The 16,315-nt window shown below is 41.5% G+C and overlaps 1 protein-coding gene across 7 annotated transcripts in view; it reads left to right on the top strand.

Annotated features, from left to right (window-relative positions):
* The first annotated feature begins 15,113 nt into the window (after positions 1 to 15,113).
* The window catches only part of caska (calcium/calmodulin-dependent serine protein kinase a), a 199,954-nt gene continuing 198,752 nt past the window's right edge, over positions 15,114 to 16,315 (top strand). For 4 of the 7 annotated variants that reach the window (XM_028590370.1, XM_028590368.1, XM_028590366.1 and 1 more), the window contains exon 1: positions 15,115 to 16,149. In XM_028590370.1, coding sequence (XP_028446171.1) covers positions 16,091 to 16,149 — 59 coding nt within the window. In that variant the 5' untranslated portion in view covers positions 15,115 to 16,090. Of the gene's footprint in view, positions 16,150 to 16,315 lie in introns of all 7 variants that reach the window. The other 3 variants (XM_028590367.1, XM_028590365.1, XM_028590364.1) reach the window with 1 other exon arrangement.

The following is a 16,315-nucleotide window of genomic DNA, read 5'->3' as shown; positions in this document are numbered from 1 at the left end:
GATGTGTTCAGGTGTCTAAAATGCGTTTAGCTGCCATGGTATTTGGTTTGTTTGGACACATACATTAGATCATGAACGATCAGCTGTAGTTCTCCTCCTCGTGCTGGATAATCAGTAGCAGGAGAGAGTTTTTCTGCCTTTTTTTTTTTTAAAGTTCAATTCACATAAGTCATATTTATTGTGACTAGCCTACATATGATATGATATTACTCATTCTTGTCGGTCTGATCAGGAGACGGCTGTGTCTCTTGGCAGTTTTATTTTTTTGGTATATTTCTTTAAAAATAAAAAGGAAACCTGTTTTGGGGAGAATAAAACTACTCTGGGCTGAGATTTCCTAGTAACCTTACCAAAAAGGCTCAGGATGCTGCAAATGTTGGTATAATATGAAAATGGCTGGTGGATTTAAGACAAAAAATATTTAATTTATTGAATGAATCAAATTGGAACATATGTGTCAGTGGCTTGTAGCCTGAGACACACATTCATACGGTTTAATAAAGTACTTATTGGACTTTAACTTATCATTGCACTTACAACACAGGTTGGCAGGACGGTCTGAAATGTTTTGCATGGTCTACGTGTTGTCGGTAATGTGGGATGTTCGAGTCACACACGTCTCGTCTTCATCAGAAACAAGGAAATTAATTTGGCGACGTACGTGTTACGTCAACCCGTTCTCACTCCCGCTTGCCTATACTTTTATTTTATTTTATTTTTTGCAGGGTGGTAGGGGAAGTCTAGTGTTAATTTTGTCACCTATTTTTAATTTAGTCTTAGTCTTGTGCCAAATGTCCTTGTTAGTTTTAGTCATATTTAGTCATTCACATATATTTTTTTGTTAGTCACGTTTTAGTCGACTAAAAGTCTCGTCATTTTAGTCTAGTTTTAGTCAAAACATGTTTTCTTCTGTTTTCTTTTTTTAAATAACAGATTATTTCTGAGATTATTTTTGATAACCATTTCAGTCAAATAGTTATAATGACACATTCTGATTTTTTTTTTGTCAGTATCGTTGAACATAAAATGCGACCAAATATTGAGCCTCCTCCTTATTTCACCAGTAAATTCCTGTTAAATGACAATAACAACCACTGGATGGGAAAATGGTATTTTACAATAACTTTGAATGCAGCATGGGGCTGGCGAGGTGAGTTTCTGTGTTGTTTTTCAGACAACGGCAGCTCGTACGTCCCCCTGTTGGAATCCTACACAGTTAAATACAGACAAACTTCTACACCGTTTAGCTGTCAGCATTTTAACCATGTTTACTCCAGCTGCTAGCTAACGGTAGGTGTTAACTAGTGTGACATGCGGCGATGTTTCGGTTGCCTCTAATGTCCATTTCGGAGCAGCAGAGAGAAGCTCAGGCATTTCAGTAGCACCGAAATCCGCGTTGCTATTCGGTCCGGTAGATAACGGTTGTTAAGGTACCTGTTGGTGCCGTTTTAGCACCGGGTCTCGGTACCCAACACTAGTAAAAGCTGAATATTCTATATCATGATGGAAAAGTAGAGACGATTGTAGACGGAATGAAGAGAGATTTTATCTTTAGTTTTTATTTTATGCAAAACATTTTAGTCTCATCTTTTTTCATTAACAATAATGCATGATAATTTAGTCTTAGTCAGCGTTTTTGGACTTGTCATCGTCTCGTCTTAGTCAGGGAAAAAAAGGTTGTTGACAAACATATTTAGTCTCTTCTCGTCGGAGGAAATTAACACTAGGGAAGACTCATGACTATTCATTAGGGAAGTCATCACTGAATGGCTAGTACTCGTCTGCTCTGGTTGGGTTGGTTAGTTTTAGTTAGCAAGAGGAGTGGGATTGGTTATGGTTAGGGTAAGAATGTCAGGGCGAGCCAATAAGGGATGAGTTCGCTAATGAATATTCATGAGTCTTCCCCTACCACCCTTCAAAAAAAAGAAATTTGCATCCCGCTTGGTCAGTCACATACTGACGTAAAGTCGCGGAGAACTCCGGTTATTGGTCAAATTTGCGTAAAAGTTGTGGTGATTGGTTGAATTTGCAAGTGAATTTGCGTGAATTGGCGCAATCGCGACATCGCTGCCAAACGCTGCATATTAGTCAGGTTGTATAAAAGAATGCTTTGTCAAAACTCATGAGAAAAATAGGAGGATATGTAAAAGCCGACAGAAAGAAATCAGTGCGTTTACATCTACCGGCAGGCTGGCCCACACACTCGAAATGCTTCGTTACGTTACATCTGATGAGTGCGATCCCAGAGGCACATTACCATTTCACTGGCTGCGTTCAAACAAGGGCCCATCTCAGTCTGTTGGCAAACTTTTATCCACTCACTGTACTCATCAGCTTCTGAATAAAAGGAATGACGGCACTCGCATTTTCTTTCTGTTTTGAACTTATCCTCTCTCTCTCTCTCTCTGTATCTACTGGAATCTATTTTCTCGACTGTGTTCATCTTTTAATCGTTGCTGCCATTAAGTTTTCTGCATGAATCATTGCACATTTTGTGCCTAAAAATAATTTAGCATTAATCCACTAATGAAAATCAACATTAGTTCAGACTTAATGATTAGCAGTGGTGTAGTCTTCTAGTAGTAGTATCTTCAATAATGTACCCCCTTCTGAATTGTGTTTTTAAGCCCAGTACCCCCTGACCAGCTCAAAACATTTTTATATCTACCGTATATAAAGAGGAACAATACAGTGTAAGCAATGATAGATTTACTAAACAACAACCTTGTAACTGAAAAAACATTGAAATGCTACATTTCAAATGTTCAGAATCCATCACTTAATTCATTCATTATTATAATAATATAATAATAATAACTATTATTTTAGGAATTATGCATGACATATTTTTAAATGAGTATTTTGCAAAAAGATCACGTACCCCCTGCAGTACTCCAAAGTACCCCCATTTGAGAAACACTGGTCTACGTAAAATCAGTGGTGTAGTCTACGTGATATGCAGGTATACGCAGTATACTCCACTAAGAAAGCTCCAGGATTTCCATATACCCACTTAATAATGTGCAGTGATACGCAACAACATAGTTTTGGGACATAACTTTCACTTCAGATATTTGTATTCAAATATGAGGTCGAGTCATGTGACAGCAAACTAAACTAACACTGCAGAACATGCAGAGAGACTCTCGTCTTTCATCGACCTGCTCCTCTCTGAGCACAGTGTGTAGCGCGTAGTGCGTAGAGCATAGTGTGTAGTGTGTGCGTAGTGTGTAGTGTCTAGTGCGTAGAGCGTACTGTGTAGTGTGTGCGTAGTGTGTAGCGCGTAGTGCATAGAGCGTAGTGTGTAGTGTGTGCGTAGTGTGTAGTGTGTGCGTAGTGTGTAGTGTGTGCGTAGTGTGTAGCGCGTAGTGCGTAGAGCATAGTGTGTATTGTGTGCGTAGTGTAGTGTCTAGTGCATAGAGCGTAGTGTGTAGTGTGTAGTGTGTGCGTAGTGTGTAGTGTCTAGTGTGTAGAGCGTAGTGTGTAGTGTGTGCGTAGTGTGTAGTGTTTAGTGTGTAGTGTCTAGTGCGTAGAGCATAGTGTGTAGTGTGTAGTGTCTAGTGCGTAGAGCGTAGTGTGTAGTGTGTGCGTAGTGTGTAGTGTCTAGTGTGTAGTGTCTAGTGCGTAGAGCGTAGTGTGTAGTGTCTGCGTAGTGTGTAGTGTCTAGTGCGTAGAGCATAGTGTGTAGTGTCTAGAGCGTAGTGTGTAGTGTGTGTGTAGTGTCTAGTGCGTAGAGCGTAGTGTGTAGTGTGTGCGTAGTGTGTAGTGCGTAGTGTGTAGTGTGTAGTGTGTAGTGTCTAGTGCATAGTGTGTACTGCCCTACAAAGCCAAAGAGCAGTATCAGCAAAAACGCCAAACTGAGAAAAACAGCTTTTTGTGTTTTTCTTACACCAAATATAAGCATCCAATTAAACAACAAAGGGTACTATTAGATAGATCAACGGGAGGTGAATATTAAACATTTAGTTTTTTTTGACAGTCAGGCAAAATTTGGTAGTTTTATAGGCTATACTGCGCTTTGCCTTTACATTACTGCGTATACTTACATGGCTATACAATAACATATAGCAGTAAGTGTAGCAAGTGATCATAATCACTTGTTAATATCATAAATCAAATCAAATAATTTATTGAGGAGGCACTTATTACATTTTCTACAGATTTGCTGCTTGATGCCTTAACAATGGCACAACTCCGTCATTTATAAAAATGTATGTAAACATATATGAACAAAATCAATTGGGTATTCTTGTAGACCTTCATGTCAAGCAATATTGCATTGCTGCACACCAAAACCTTTGCACACTGCTGCTTATAGTATTGTCAAAGTACAGTATATGTTATATTATTACCAAACTATTACTATTATATTATATTTATTTATATAATATTTATTATATTATATAACAAACAAAAAACACAAGCGTTATTAGATTCATAGTGCTGTCTTTTATGGCAATCATTAACGTATTGCTTTTATTTCAGTTTGGGAATAGGTCTTCACATGTAATTACAAACAGTTTAAGTTTAATCATTCAGGGAATGAACTCCTCCCCTTGAGTCTGGGCTGGGGGCGGGGGAGATGTCTCTCTCCAGTATTTTAAATTTGTACTGCAGTAACTTTTTTTAAACACTAGCTGTCAGTATTACACGTTAATTTTGACCTTTTTAAAGGTAATTTCTCTAAGGTATTCCCCAAGGTATCGTTGCTATCCCAATGCTGTAAAAAAGCTAATGCTAGCTAGAAAGAGTTAAACAGACACAACTGACAAAAAAAAGGGTTAAGAGATTTAAAACTTATCAATTTTGGTACCTTGTTGTTTAAGGCAAGTTTCACCAGCATTTTTCCACGTAAAAGTGAAACCATTTTGACAGTTCCTTTCTTCTCTGAGAGAGGTTTTTATAGCATACAGTAACTGTATGCTATAAAACTTGACTCATGCCACTTAGCTAGTTGCAACAATGTTCATACTGACACAAAGGCAAACTGCAGTATCATAGTGAAACCAAGGCAGACTGCAGTACTGGCAGATACTGCATTCTGCCTTGGTTTCACTCTACTTTTCCATACAAACTGCAAACTAAAAATGTAAATTTATATAAGAAATTTATTAGGTAGCCATATGAAATTTTAACAGATTGAAGAGCAGATCCTCCACTTGTTATTTGTGCAAAAAAATGTTTTTTGAAAAATTGGAGAGACTGCACTTAGCCTTTGTAGGGCAGTGTAGTGTCTAGTGCGTAGAGCGTAGTGTGTAGTGTGTGTGTGTAGTGTGTAGTGTCTAGTGCGTAGAGAGTAGTGTGTAGTGTGTGTGTGTAGTGCGTACAGTGTAGTGTGCGTAGTGCGTAATGCTCCGCCTACACTATCACCTCCCTTTAGTGTGTAGTGTGTAGTGAGTGTGTAGTGCGTAATGTGTAGTGTGTAGTGTGTGGTGTGTGCATAGTGTGTAGTGTGTGCGTAGTGTGTAGTGTGTAGTGTGTGCGTAGCGACCGGGCCCCAACGCTCCGCCTACACTAACACCAGTATCCTCCCTTCACCGCACATTTAAGACAAATATAAGTAGCCTAATTTATTTTGTCCTCGTTGCTTTGGGGTCAACTTTAGTGATCCAGAGAAAGCCCCCTTACTGATTTATATTCCGTTATGTTTTGGATGTCATCTGTGTTTTCCCTTCTCATAGGATAAATAAAGGTATTCCCACCATAAATTGGTGCATATAAAAGTGTATCAGAATACAGGAAATGAAGTCTTTGACACTCAAAATAAACCTGGGGGAGGACACCCAGACCCCACACTTTGATACCCCCCCATTCTGAGCCAGGAAAAAAAAAAAAAAGAAAAATGTATATATGGTACCACTACAATGCATTAGACTATGCCACTGATGATGAGGACATTACACTCATACTGGGAGGCTGATTAGGGTGAAACATTGAAATATGCACTGAAAACTTTCCATCCTAAATCCCAAAGTGTGTGTTTTATGCCACAGTACCTTCACAGCTGTGAAGCAACTACATGCGTGGTAAAAATATAAATGATCAATCATCAATAAAACTGAAATAAACTTAAATCATTTGCTCATTTTTCCAACATTACTGACAAGTAGTCAGCGTCAGAAATCCCAGGAATAAAAGCGTACACTGCCCGCCCGATGCTTGCAGCTCTGCCTCGGGGCTGTTGAAGGTATACGCTGCCCCAGAAGGTCACCCCAGGGTGCACTCAAACGGCAGGGAGCCTCTCGTTCAGAGCGTGGGCTGCAGATTGTAGCACAGCACCAGTAATTAGTACTTCACATGTCAGGTGGAGCTTCCAGTCTGCCCTGGGCTTTGTGTTAAAAACGTGGCCTGCGGGTGTAACCTCTGTCCTCTACCAGGGGGACACAGAGCCTGAGATGTCTGTTTAACCACCTTTAATTACTACAGGTGCATGATTAGTGTCCCAGCCAGTTTCTTATTCAACACACACACACACACACACACACACACACACACACACACACACACACACACACACACACACACACACACACACACACACACACACACACACACACACACACACACACACACACACACTGGCCAGACACATCCACTTCATCTTAACATAAGTTCTTTAAATCTGAATGACAGGGCGCCTGGGTAGCTCACCTGGTAGCTTCCCACCTGGCGCCTATATGCAGAGGCTCAGTCCCCAATGCAGCTCAGGGTTCGAGTCCGACCTGCGGCCATTTGCTGCATGTCTTCCCCCTCTCTCTCTCCCCCCTGCAAAATTACGAATCCCACTATGGCCACGCCAAGAACCGCCCTACGAAGCACCACTATTGGTTGGGGTTAGGCATTTCACCTCGAGTGGTTAAGGTTAGGTTTGGGTTAAAACTATTAGGGTTAGGGGATTGGTCAGGAGATAGGACCTCTACATGTAAGCATGGATGCCTGGCCAGCCAATAGTAGTGTGTGAATGCTATTGAAGGGCGGGGCTTGGCGTGGTCATAGTGGGAAAAAACATATCGCCTCCCCCCTTTCCTGTCTACAGCTGTCCTGTCTATTAAAGGCTAAAATGCCGAAATATTTATCTTAAAAAACAAAATAGTGCATAGTTTCTGTTTCCCCACATGATACAAGCCTACCGTGATCTCGCACCACCCCCACCCCTCCTCCTCGCAGCTGCTAGTAGCCAAGGAGGATATGGAGGATTAATAAAACATGATGGACTCTTCAGAAGAGGTTATTATCTTCACTCGAGTTTCTGCGCGGGAAAGTCAAAATCCAGAGAGAGTTGTGTGGAGCTGATAGTCTTAATTAGCTTTGTAGTAACTTATTTGGTAATGGCTTGAATGTTACGGACGTTCATTAATATCACAAAGTTACACACAAAAGTTTTAAACTAGTCTGGACCCAGTTTCTTATGTGCTTATCCATCCCGCTTAGGATGGACACATCTCTCAGAGCAAATAATCTCGGGCTGAATGGAACCTCGTTCTCTGCAATCCGACATAGGTTATCATGTGTCCCAGTCCAAAAATATTTTTAAGGTTAACTTAGTTTTTATTCCATAGTGTTGTGTTTCAGATTGATCAGGTGAGGTTCATACATGTCGAAGCAAAAAAAAGGTTTCTCATTCCAAAAGTACACATTTAGAAGAAATACAGTCTGGTCGATGTTGTTTCTGTGATCTAATTTGTTAAACAGAGAGCTCAATATATGCCACATATTTTGTGTCAACTTAAAGCTTTAGTGTGTAATTTTTGATAATAATGAACGTCCGTAACATTCAAGCCGTTGCCAAATGAGTTGCTGCAAAGCTAATTAAGACCATCTGCTCCACACAACTCTCTCTGTGTTTCTCAGTATGACTATGTTCAGAAGATTGTGGCGTCCGGCGACTTTCCCGCGCAGAAGCTTGAGCGAAAATAATGACCTCTTCTGAAGAGTCCATCATGTTTTTTTAATCCTCCGTGTCCTCCTTGGCTACTAGCAGCTGTGTGGAGGAGGAGGGGAGGCTTGTATCATGTGGACGCGCCAACAGCTTGGTTGTCATTACTTAGAATTTCCTCACGGGGGCGACAGAAACTACGCACTATAGCTTTAAGTTTAAACTGTCAGAGTTTTAGCTTTACAACTCTGTACAATTTGACGTTTAGAAAGGCTGCATCGAGATTGTTGTAAAAGATAACATATCTCTTTATGTATCTCATCGTTAACTGTATGACTGCAAAAGCAACATTAATACAAACTCTTCTAATAACTACAAAAACCATAAGATGACAACATATGTCTGAACTGCTGAATATTCTCCGTGCTGCTTCCCACAGACGCAGAAGACTCTTCACGGCAGAACTGACAGAGTGAATTATTGTGTTTTTCCTCTCCACCGCAGAGCAACAATCCATTAAAAACATGTCCTTTGCATTCCTTCGGCGCGTCTTTCAACTCACCTGTCTGGGGACAGAGTACCACGGGGCAGATGACATTGAGCAAACACCAAAAAAAAGCTATTTATCAAGGCACCATATTCATTTTGAGAGTGCTGCACAGCACACCAAATAGACCAATGACAAAGTGTGAGCATGCACAGCAGAAAAATAATTAGACTGTCCTCCCCCCAAAAAAAACTCTACCTTAACTATTACGGGAGCAAAGCAGGAAGTAAGGTGACGAAGTATAAGAGTATAAGGCAAATTCCACATAAAATTGGGGTGGTGGATGGGTCAAACGAACACAGGACTTTCACCAAGGGGATCAGGGTTTGCGTCCCATTTAAAAGGCAAATGGTAGTTGTATTTTTGTTACTTTAGAGACAAACTAAACTACGTAACGTTCTGTATCAGGTGCGTAACCAGAAGTTAAGCATCAGAACAAGTAAAGGGAGTCTGGTGAGTTTAGAGATGGTGATTTTGAGGCTTTTTCATGTTAAACAAAAAGGATCTTACTCTTTAACTAAAAGGTCTCTCTGTGTAGGGATCCTTTCCATAATGCTGTCAGACACTTAGAATTATAATCTGAGCCAGTCACTGGCAAAAACAGAACTTTTAGTGGACGTAAAGTGACGGCATTTCAATAAATGTTGTTCCCATTAGTCACATAGACACAAAAACATTGAAAAATAAAAAATAAAAGTTACCCTTTAAGTAAAGTGTTGCCCATTCATTGTGTCAGCCCCACTAGTAACCACATAATTCATCCATCCTGTGGAGCGTGAAGTCCATTGATCCCGCTCATGTTAACCAGCATTGATTTCTGCTTTGTTAATAACATTTAGAAGAGCCACTAGTCAGAGTGAGGACAGGTCTCTTCTTTGCCGGACCAGGCAGGCTTATATATTAACCTTCTGTGTGTTTTTGTTAGCAATTAGTCTCAACTACACTGAAGAAAACTGACTTGCTGATAACCACTGACAGGCTTTGGGTAAGTACAAGAATAACACAGTTGACATTTGCCTGAGCCGAGAGAAAACCATGGAGCGGCCTTCTCTTCTCTCGCTTCCCATTTAGGATGTGCATGTTGTAATCAACGCACAAACCAACACAATCAGCACAGAATCCTTCAAACTGGCCAGAGACGAATAAAAACATTTGTACTGTTTTCCATGTCCAGCCTGTAGGGCAATGTCGGAGAAGAAATGGATAGACACAAACAGCTCTGAAAATGGATTCCCGCAGCTAAGGGATGATGCATTCTACTGGAAATGCTTTCCCTAAAGTCTCCTAGTGAGGAAGTTCAGTTTACTCTGCTCTTGAAAAATGGAACAAGATTTGCTTTAGACTCAACCAGGGGGCGGACTTAATACTCCAAAACCAAAACCAGCAGTGGGTATCGTTAAGCAGCATGCTCTGCCTCTGTGATGTGTACCTGTGTGCTTCTTGAGGCTGGAGTGAGTGAATCACACATCAGAGAGACATCATGCACTGGGCTGTTTAAAGAGATGTGTACAGAGAAAGCTGCAACTTCAGTGGCTAAAAAGTGAAAATTATGCTGAAGCTCCTAAACCTGCATTCTATCTAATTTCCAGCAGGGGGAGACTCCTAAAAGAAGTCTGTTTCTACGGGAAACCTATACTTCTGCCTTGATTTATTGCCTCAGTAAACATTTTCCAAACGACTTTATATCCTCAAAACCTGGAGGCTGTTCTCCGTTCCTACATATAGCTACGAAAAGTAAATTACTGTAATTTGTATTTGTATTTGTATTCAACTTATTTTTTGCGCTATGCATCACATTGGCTGCTGCTGTATAAAGGCCCTGACACACCAACCCGTCGGCCGTCGGACTGATCATTCGGCTCCGGTCGGTCCAAAAAGTGCCTCGGAACACACCGAGGCGACACCGACTTGAGCGTATGTTCTCCATAACAGCAGGTGGCTCTAATCTGTATTGTCGCCCAAAAAAATTAAAACCGGAAATGACAAACACGTTACGTGGGTCTGGCTTCTCCCGAATTTCAAAGCCAGACCATCATGGCAGCTCGTTCGGAATACGATCTCGTATTTTATGTAAATAGTTCTCCGAAACGTGTTTCTGAAAACATTTTAAGCGAGAAATGGGCCGTGCAGTTTGCTGAATTGGTCTGTTTTTTAGATCAACAAAGGTCAGTTTGAAAGATTTTTGTCCGACTGTAAGGGGCGTTTGTCACACTCATCCCGCTCGTCATTTCCGGTAAGTTTTTTGAGTCCGACTGCCCGCTGGCCGATTCAACGAGTCATTGTTGGCCCAAATGAACGCGACTGACAACAGCACGGAACACACCAAACTTGACTGTCCGACAGCCGATAATCGGGTTGGTGCGTCAGGGCCTTTAGAGCGCTCTGGTCCGTGTAGCCAGGAGGTCATAAAACACGAGCGGGGGAGCGGAGTTCGTGTCTCGGGAAAAAAACACAAGACTTTCATCCAGGAAACGCGTGTTTGTTCCTCTGCAGTGTTTTAATCCAGCATCTTTTTCGTAAACTTACCAAGCCATTTTGGTGTCTAAACTTAACTGCGTGGTGCTCACTTGTTGTCGGCTAAACTCAATTGCCATGGCCCCTGAAAGGACAGTCATCTTGCAGTGCCTGTACCCGGCTTAAATTCAGCTTTTTTTGGCTAAACTCAACTACCTATTGCCACTGATACGACCAATAGCTAACGGAGCTCTGTAGCTGGCATCACGCAAACAGCTGGAGGTTGCCTAATTTCTTAGGATATCATACGAACTGGTGTGCATACATTTTCGTACGATATCGTACAAACCCACACGGTAAAAAGAAAGCCAGGAAGACTCGGACCAGCTGGTGGAGGTCTGTAGAAGCAGAACTCAAGACAACATCATCCTGGAAGAACCAGCTGGAGAAAGTTCATGAATGACCTTTGCTTCCCAAAGAGCAAGTCACTCAGTTCAAGGCTTCTTTAATACAGCATGATGTTCATTTTGTAAATGATACTCCCATTTATTTTTAAACTAGCCGATAAAGCAGGGGATGCTTTAGGACCTGTCAATCAAGAACAGAGGCTTAGCAATGCTAACCATACCTGCCAACATTTGGTTTTCAAAATCCGGGAGATTACCGCTAGCATTAGCTGGTAACTTAATAAGGGAAAGTTTGTTGATTTTCTGTTCTGCCGTACATGCAGATGAATGGCGGCAGTAGCCGGAGGTCCGTGTTTACCTGCCAGTAAATCTCAACTGGATGACTCGCTTCAGAAGGGTTAGAAATCAGCGACTTTCTCTCTTTGACATTTACCTTTGCGCAGCGACAGTGCAACCATAAACAACCCTGGCTTGGCTGCGTCATCATCCCCCCAAAAAACAGTCCCCAAACGGCATACAAGAGCTGACGTCATGGATGCTACGTGTCTGTTGCGTCGTACCACAAGCCATAAACACTATCGCACTATCACAGATGTAGCTCTTTTTAGGTCCAAACTCAAAACGTATCTGTTCTGTCTGGCCTTTAATACATAGCAGTGGTGTGACAATTTCATTCTTTTGTTTCTGTGTAACCTTTTCTGATTTTACTGTTTTCTATGTTCATTCTTTCTATTGTATGACATGTGTTTCTGATGTTAAGCACTTTGGATACCTGCTGGTTTTGTAAAGTGCTATATAAATAAATTTTGATTGATTGATTGATTGATTGATTGATAAAAGCCTTAAATCATTCCTAATAAGCTAGTCGTCCAGCTGGCCTGACCATACCCAAGGGTGTGTAGTGTATTGTAGTGTGTGATGTATATTCTTCATGTTATGTCTGTCAGTGTCTGATGTAGGGACTATTTGTTGGTATCATATGTCTGATGTCTTGTCATAAAGTGCCTTGCGATTGTGCCGCAAACCCAACTGCCCCATGAGGACAATAAAGTTATCCACTACTATTACTACGTGGCGTGTTATTGCGAGAACGTACCGTACTATTGCGTGACCAACGTCACACGCTTAAGAAAACAATAAACGGTTGGGTTAAGGAAAGAAACATTGGGGAAGGCTTAAAAAAAAAACGAGGGACGCGATCCTAGCTCTCCTGGATGAAAGTCCTGTGTTTTACCCATCAGCCACCACCCCAACCAACCTCCCTATGCGGACTTACTCCTACTACTTGCTACGGCGAAAATTCACACGCAATGTAGGTCAATGGCGGCTGAATGGTTTTGATAAAAACGCTAAAAAACGATTATGCGTCTTGATAACACGCCAAAATGGCATACGAATTGGCATGTCATACATACGCCAGTTTATGAGAGCAGTCTGCGGAAGAAGTCAGAGTGTACTTCCGTTGTTTTTAAAAATGTACAATACATTGTTATTACATTTACTTAACCCTCTGGTCTAAGGGCATTCTCACATATCTTCTTAAATTGACCTTTTTAAGGTATTTTGCATAAAACTGATCCCCGTGTGTTTCATACCAAAATGTTCAGAACAAACTCCACTTTCCGTATAGTGAGACCCAAATCTCTCCCAGAGTGATGGGTAAAGAGATAATTTGGCGATAAAGCTGAAACGTTGCTGTTGGCTTTTTGAAATTCCTCAAATCTCTTTTGAAAACAAACCTTAACTTATGATGTGCTGTACGAATTGTTTCGGTGCTTGAAATGAGTTTACCAAAGTCTTTAAGGTTATACGTGATTAAAATAGTAGATAAATGTAATATCGCTTTTTCAGTAGCAGTTTTGTCAAACTTTGCTTGGATGCGCCGGAGCATCTTTCATTTTCAGAGGGTTAAACACACACACACACACACACACACACACAGATAGAGATACACAGATGCGCGCACACAAACACACACACACACACACACACAGATACACACACACACACAGACAGACAGAGATACACAGATATACACACACACACACAGATACAAACACCCACATACAGACACACACACACACACACACACACACACAGATAAAAACACACCCACATACGACATACACACACACACACACACACACACACACACACACACACACACACACACACACACACACACACAGAGACACAGAAACACACACACACAGATACAAACACACCACACACACACACACACACACACACACACACACACACACACATACACAGACAGAGATACAGACACAGACACAGACACACACACACACACACACACAGATACTAACACACCCACACACACACACACATACACAAACACACACACACACACATACACACCCACATACCCTCACAAACACACACAGCCCCACCAGCTGAGTCTAGGAGGGTGTGTTGGTTAGAGATAAGATTTTTCTCTGATGTCCTGATTTCTCTTCTCCCTGCTCATCACCTCTTCACACGTTCACAGTCTCACAACATCAGTATGGGCGCAATTTTACGCTTCAGATGGCCCAAATAGAAGACGTCTGTGCTACATAAGCAGCCATGTATCAAGGGAGAACAGCAATACAGTAGCTGTTAAGGGGCTCATTTAATTACATAGAATCCTTTTTGTTGAAAAACCATAAATAAAAGAACAAGCTCATCATCTTGGGTTTACTAACTCTGCTTAATTATTCACCCGGCTTTAATTAGGCAATCAGCTGGCAATGTATTTAGCCCACCAGAGCCTATAAAATATGAATAGACGGCACATGTCTGTATGTTGTGCTCACATGTCGGCACTAGCTGTGTTGTAGTAGCCCAGTTGGTGAAAGGTGTGAATGTTGTCACTGCCATGACAGACAACCTCAGCCTGTCAATCAGTAATATTGTCTCCATTTGGTTTCTCAAAATCAGCCTTTTCTCGTACTCTGAGCCGGAAATATCCGCTCCAGTAGCACTTAACTTTCTAGTTTTAATACTATCTATATTCGGAAGGTTTTTACACAGTTCATACATAATTTGTAGCCTGATTTTTAGAACACTTTATTCATAAACACATGGTGAAATTTGATTATTTTCTTTTTTTACTGATGTATTTTCTGATTTATGGAGTGATAAAAAAAGACATATCCAAAATCCCCTCTTTAAAAAGATTTGACTTTATTATTTCGACAAAATAAAACAACAATTTGCAATGCATGCAAATTAGCCAATATTTAATAAGATAAGCTAGTGCCTCCTTTGCATATTTATAAATGTAATTTCAGAAAAGCTGTTTTAGGCTACAAAAAATAAATGCCTTAATGTTTGTTTGTTTTATTTGAATCCCCATTAGCTTCAGCATAAGCTAAAAGCTATTCTTCCTGGGGTCCTACAATCTATCGTGTGACAATACAATTTACAACATCACATTTCTCACCATACGCACAAAGACATTACACAACATTACACAACATTTGAAAATACAAATCATATTTTACAGTTAACGCAATTAAAAAAGAAAAGAAAAAAAATCAATCAATAAATAAATAAATAAAAATTACACTACTCCGAATAGATCTATTTAAAAAAAAAAAGATATAACATGTTAATGTAGCTAAGTAAGGGAAGTTTTATCATGGTGATATATAGGCCTATTAGGGTTATTTTGTCTCCCTATATTCACCTGTAGAGTAGTTAGGCTATTGCCTGAAAGACCGATAACTTATCAACTTATCAACAAAGTTAGTTGTTAAGATTTATGGCCATTCTTCATTCCTACTCCTCCTTAGGCTACTTCCGGGTGTCAACACTTCAATTTCTATCTTTTGAAAAAGTCCAAAAGGTAACTGCGGTTTTAGAAAAGCCTTTTAAAAGGCGCCGCCACTTCGCCATATTGGCTCAAAGCCCATAAACCTCAAATGAGAATCCTGGGTAACGGCTTGGCGCCAAAATGGAGGACGGCTGAATAGTTTCATAACCCCCGTGTAGGAGGAGGAGGAGCTTGGTTTTCTGGAAGCTCCGTGGAGCTGCACGTCCAGGGCAGGCAGGCAGGCACACGGGCAGCAGAGTGGAGCCGGAAAAGGCGACTGTTGAGGGGGGTAAACACATAAACCAACGGCTGGAAAAGTGTCGCCGAGCCGGAGGAGTGGAGCAGCTGAATGGTTCCTGGAGATTTTGAATCCGCCCGTCAGTAGCCTAACACGCGACAAGGAGGGCTGTTTGTGTGCCTCCCTGGTAAAAACAAGAGAAAGTGAAAGGCTGCTCGGGAAGTGAAGATCACTGTAACCCACCTGGAGCCTCGCTGTAACCCGAGCCTGATGCACTAAAGGTCCGCCGGCTCTGTCCTCTGTCTCCGCCTCTGTGAGCACTTTGAAACATTGTAACCGGAGCAGACACCAGCGGAGGAGTTGTTGGGTTGACAGCCACGTATGGTTTGCTTTCTGACACGGGAGTACGGTACTGGGAAGCAGTGGGAAAGGCGGGGCCGAACCGGTGGACTCCCAAACTGGGTTACTGAGCTCGCCCCTGTGCCAATTCACCCACCGCGACGCAGCGTTATTTTGGGGGGGGGGGCGGGAGGTCGACGAAGGAGCCAACAACTGGAATTTAGAACCCTTTCTTTGGAACTCTTTAACGGCTACCCTGCTGCGGACGGCACGAGCGGGGTTTTTGTCAGTTCTTTCTGTCTAACGGCCGGCTGCTCGTGGCCTCCGTTCATCTAGTTTATTTAGGAGCACCATCAGGTCTGGGACGCATATTTTGGGGATAATTTACCCCCCTAGCCGGGGTCGGACTATGGCGGACGACGACATTCTCTTTGAAGATGTGTACGAGCTCTGCGAGGTCATTGGCAAGTAAGTGTTGCAGTGTTGATTTATTTATGTAGTTGTTGTTATTATTCTTATTATTTTTTTGTAAATTGTATTCATTACGGTGAACGTTTATCACTGGGGCTTCCCAATTAGCTCCTCATAATATCCTGAGGGTATTGCACGTATGATTGCACGCACAAACAAACGC

This window comes from Perca flavescens, chromosome 11 (assembly GCF_004354835.1).
Source record: "Perca flavescens isolate YP-PL-M2 chromosome 11, PFLA_1.0, whole genome shotgun sequence".
Lineage (NCBI taxonomy): Eukaryota > Metazoa > Chordata > Actinopteri > Perciformes > Percidae > Perca > Perca flavescens.
This window is presented reverse-complemented; position numbering and strand designations above follow the sequence as displayed.